Raw genomic sequence first — 2,737 nt, 5'->3', positions numbered from 1 at the left:
TTCCACCACACCACAGTCAAAGCATGCGTCATCACACACATCTTCACATGCCCCTGCACTTAAGCAGAACATGGGCAACGTGCTCAACCGGCCAATCGAAGATGTGCGTGATACCTACTCTCTGGGAAGAGAGCTTGGCCGTGGCCAGTTCGGAGTCACACGCCTTTGCACGAACAAAGCTACAGGGGAGCTCTTCGCCTGCAAGTCCATATCCAAGCGCAAGTTGACCCGCAAAGAAGACATTGAAGATGTCCGCAGAGAGGTGCAAATCATGCATCATCTCACTGGGCACCCCAACATTGTGGAGCTCAAGGGTGCGTATGAAGACAGGAATGCGGTACATTTGGTGATGGAGCTCTGTGCCGGTGGGGAGCTCTTTGACAGAATTATTGCCAAGGGCAAGTACACCGAACGGGAAGCAGCAGGTGTGTGCAGGACCATTGTGGAAGTCATCCAGACCTGCCATTCTCTAGGGGTTATGCACAGAGATCTCAAACCCGAGAATTTTCTTCTGCTCAACAAGAACGAGGACTCTCCTCTGAAAACCACAGATTTTGGATTGTCAGTTTTCTTCAAGCCAGGTAAGCTGCGGTATTTCTCATATAACTGAAGATGAAACCTTGTTGGGATGAATTTGTGAGTTGGGTTTCCATCTGTGCAGGGGAGGTTTTCAGGGACATTGTGGGGAGTGCATATTATGTCGCCCCCGAAGTCCTTCGCCGCCACTATGGTCCAGAAGCAGACATCTGGAGCACTGGAGTGATACTTTACATCCTGTTGAGTGGTGTTCCGCCCTTCTGGGCAGGTATTGCCAGTCTTCAAGAGAGTGCACAGTATGTTCAAAATTCATAGTGGGCACCTTATTGCTGTTGTTGGGTCTCTGCAGAGACGGAACAAGGTATATTTAATGCCATTTTAGAAGGCTTCATTGATTTTACAAGTGACCCATGGCCATTGATCTCATCTGGAGCTAAAGACCTCATTAAAAAGATGTTGAGTGAGAACCCGAAAGAGCGGCTGGGAACTCAAGCTATTCTAAGTAAGTACACACCTAATTGGCGGTGACCCATCGGACGTCAGAGGCAGGCAAGAGGATTGGCTTTGTATGCCCACGTCGCTGTACTTACTTGTCAGGTTTTTCGCAGACTATCCTTGGATCCAGGTGGATGGTGAAGCTCCGGATAAACCTCTTGCCAATGTTGTGTTTATGAGGATGAAACAATTCAGAGCTATGAATAAGCTCAAGAAACTTGCTTTGAAGGTATCATGCCTCTGTTTCATTGTGGTGCCTATATATGGCTGATATAGATTGATTCTCCTGTTGAGTTTTTGGTTTCCTACTGTGCAGGTAATAGCTGAGAGTTTGTCTGAGGAGGAGATCACTGGATTGAAGGAAATGTTCAGAAGCATAGACATTGATAATAGTGGTACTCTAACTTTGGAGGAGCTCAAACAAGGCCTGGCAAAGCAGGGGTCTGTGCTTGCAGAGTATGAAGTTCGCCAATTAATGGAGGCGGTCAGCTCTTACACTTGGATTATGGGTGTTTTTTCTTTGTTTTGGAGCATATGAGATGAGCCCTGTGAGGGTTTCCGAGTGTTTTATGTGATATGCTTTGAATGTGTGTGTGTGTGTGTGTGTGTGCAGGTGGACGTTGATGGGAATGGAACTATAGACTACATGGAGTTCATCACTGCGACGGTGCATATGAACAAGATGGACAAGGAAGATCACTTGTTTTCTGCATTTCAATACTTTGATAAGGATAAGAGCGGGTAAGCTGGTACTGGCAGCATCTTCTGAGATGGACTTTTGTTGATTTATTAAATGGCGTTCCATTCTTAATAGATCGTTGAGCTCAAGTTGTCTTGTACTCAGTTATATCACAACAGATGAGTTGGCACAAGCTTTGGCAGACCATAATATGGGGGACACAACGGCGATCCATGATATCATCACGGAAGTAGACACTGACCAAGTAAGTATTCCATTGGTATATTCAAGTGTCGTGATGTTCTAAATTGTTACCAAACAGTGATGATTGCCTTTCTAAATTTACAAAAATTGATTACTATTGCATAAAATCCCTTTTATGTTTTTGTGTGTTTTTTTGTAGGATGGCCGCATAAATTATGAGGAGTTTGTGGCTATGATGAGGAAAAGTGCTCCTGTTCCAACTCACAACCGGAGACGGAAGACCCCTGTAGCGTGATTAAAGTTAACTTCTCTTTAGAGCTGCACCAACATTTTTTAGGATGGCCGCATAAATTATGAGGAGTTTGTGGCTATGATGAGGAAAAGTGCTCCTGTTCCAACTCACAACCGGAGACGGAAGACCCCTGTAGCGTGATTAAAGTTAACTTCTCTTTAGAGCTGCACCAACATTTTTTATTTCTAGAAAAAGGGGTTGTAAAATGTAGTAGTAGGCTTTTTTACGTGTGTCGAGTTGAATCCAATTTGAATATCTTCATTTTGTGCACCCATTTGGATGGGCTCATTTTGATTTGGTTGTTGGTTCACATACGGGAGGTGTTTGGTCTTGGTGTCATGGCTGACAAAGAGTTTTGCGATGCCTTGCCTACTATTGAGAGGGATTTCTCATTGAAGCATCTTAGGTATTGTCGCATGCGCGGAAGCCTTGCTGTAGTTGATCCAGCCCTAAGCCCACTGATTAGAAACATTAATGCAATAACAATGAATTGACAGTAGACAGGAGAAAGAGGTGAACTGTATTTTCAG

At 44.6% G+C, this 2,737-nt stretch overlaps 1 protein-coding gene across 2 annotated transcripts in view; it reads left to right on the top strand.

The window, feature by feature from the left end:
* LOC147633706 (calcium-dependent protein kinase 17-like) overlaps nucleotides 1-2,455 on the top strand; it is a 2,919-nt gene extending 464 nt beyond the window's left edge. The window contains exons 1-8 of one of the 2 annotated variants that reach the window (XM_086804713.1): nucleotides 1-581; nucleotides 662-805; nucleotides 887-1,039; nucleotides 1,146-1,261; nucleotides 1,349-1,516; nucleotides 1,646-1,773; nucleotides 1,877-1,976; nucleotides 2,115-2,455. The exon at nucleotides 1-581 is cut by the window's left edge and continues 464 nt beyond it. In XM_086804713.1, coding sequence (XP_086660839.1) covers nucleotides 1-581; nucleotides 662-805; nucleotides 887-1,039; nucleotides 1,146-1,261; nucleotides 1,349-1,516; nucleotides 1,646-1,773; nucleotides 1,877-1,976; nucleotides 2,115-2,210 — 1,486 coding nt within the window. In that variant the 3' untranslated portion in view covers nucleotides 2,211-2,455. Of the gene's footprint in view, nucleotides 582-661; nucleotides 806-886; nucleotides 1,040-1,145; nucleotides 1,262-1,348; nucleotides 1,517-1,645; nucleotides 1,778-1,876; nucleotides 1,977-2,114 lie in introns of those variants that run through there. The other variant, XM_086804714.1, reaches the window with a different exon arrangement.
* The last annotated feature ends 282 nt before the right edge of the window (nucleotides 2,456-2,737 follow it).

The sequence above is a fragment of the Cibotium barometz genome, chromosome 11 (genome assembly GCF_041138505.1).
Source record: "Cibotium barometz isolate CiBa-2024 chromosome 11, ASM4113850v1, whole genome shotgun sequence".
NCBI lineage: Eukaryota > Viridiplantae > Streptophyta > Polypodiopsida > Cyatheales > Cibotiaceae > Cibotium > Cibotium barometz.
This window is presented reverse-complemented; position numbering and strand designations above follow the sequence as displayed.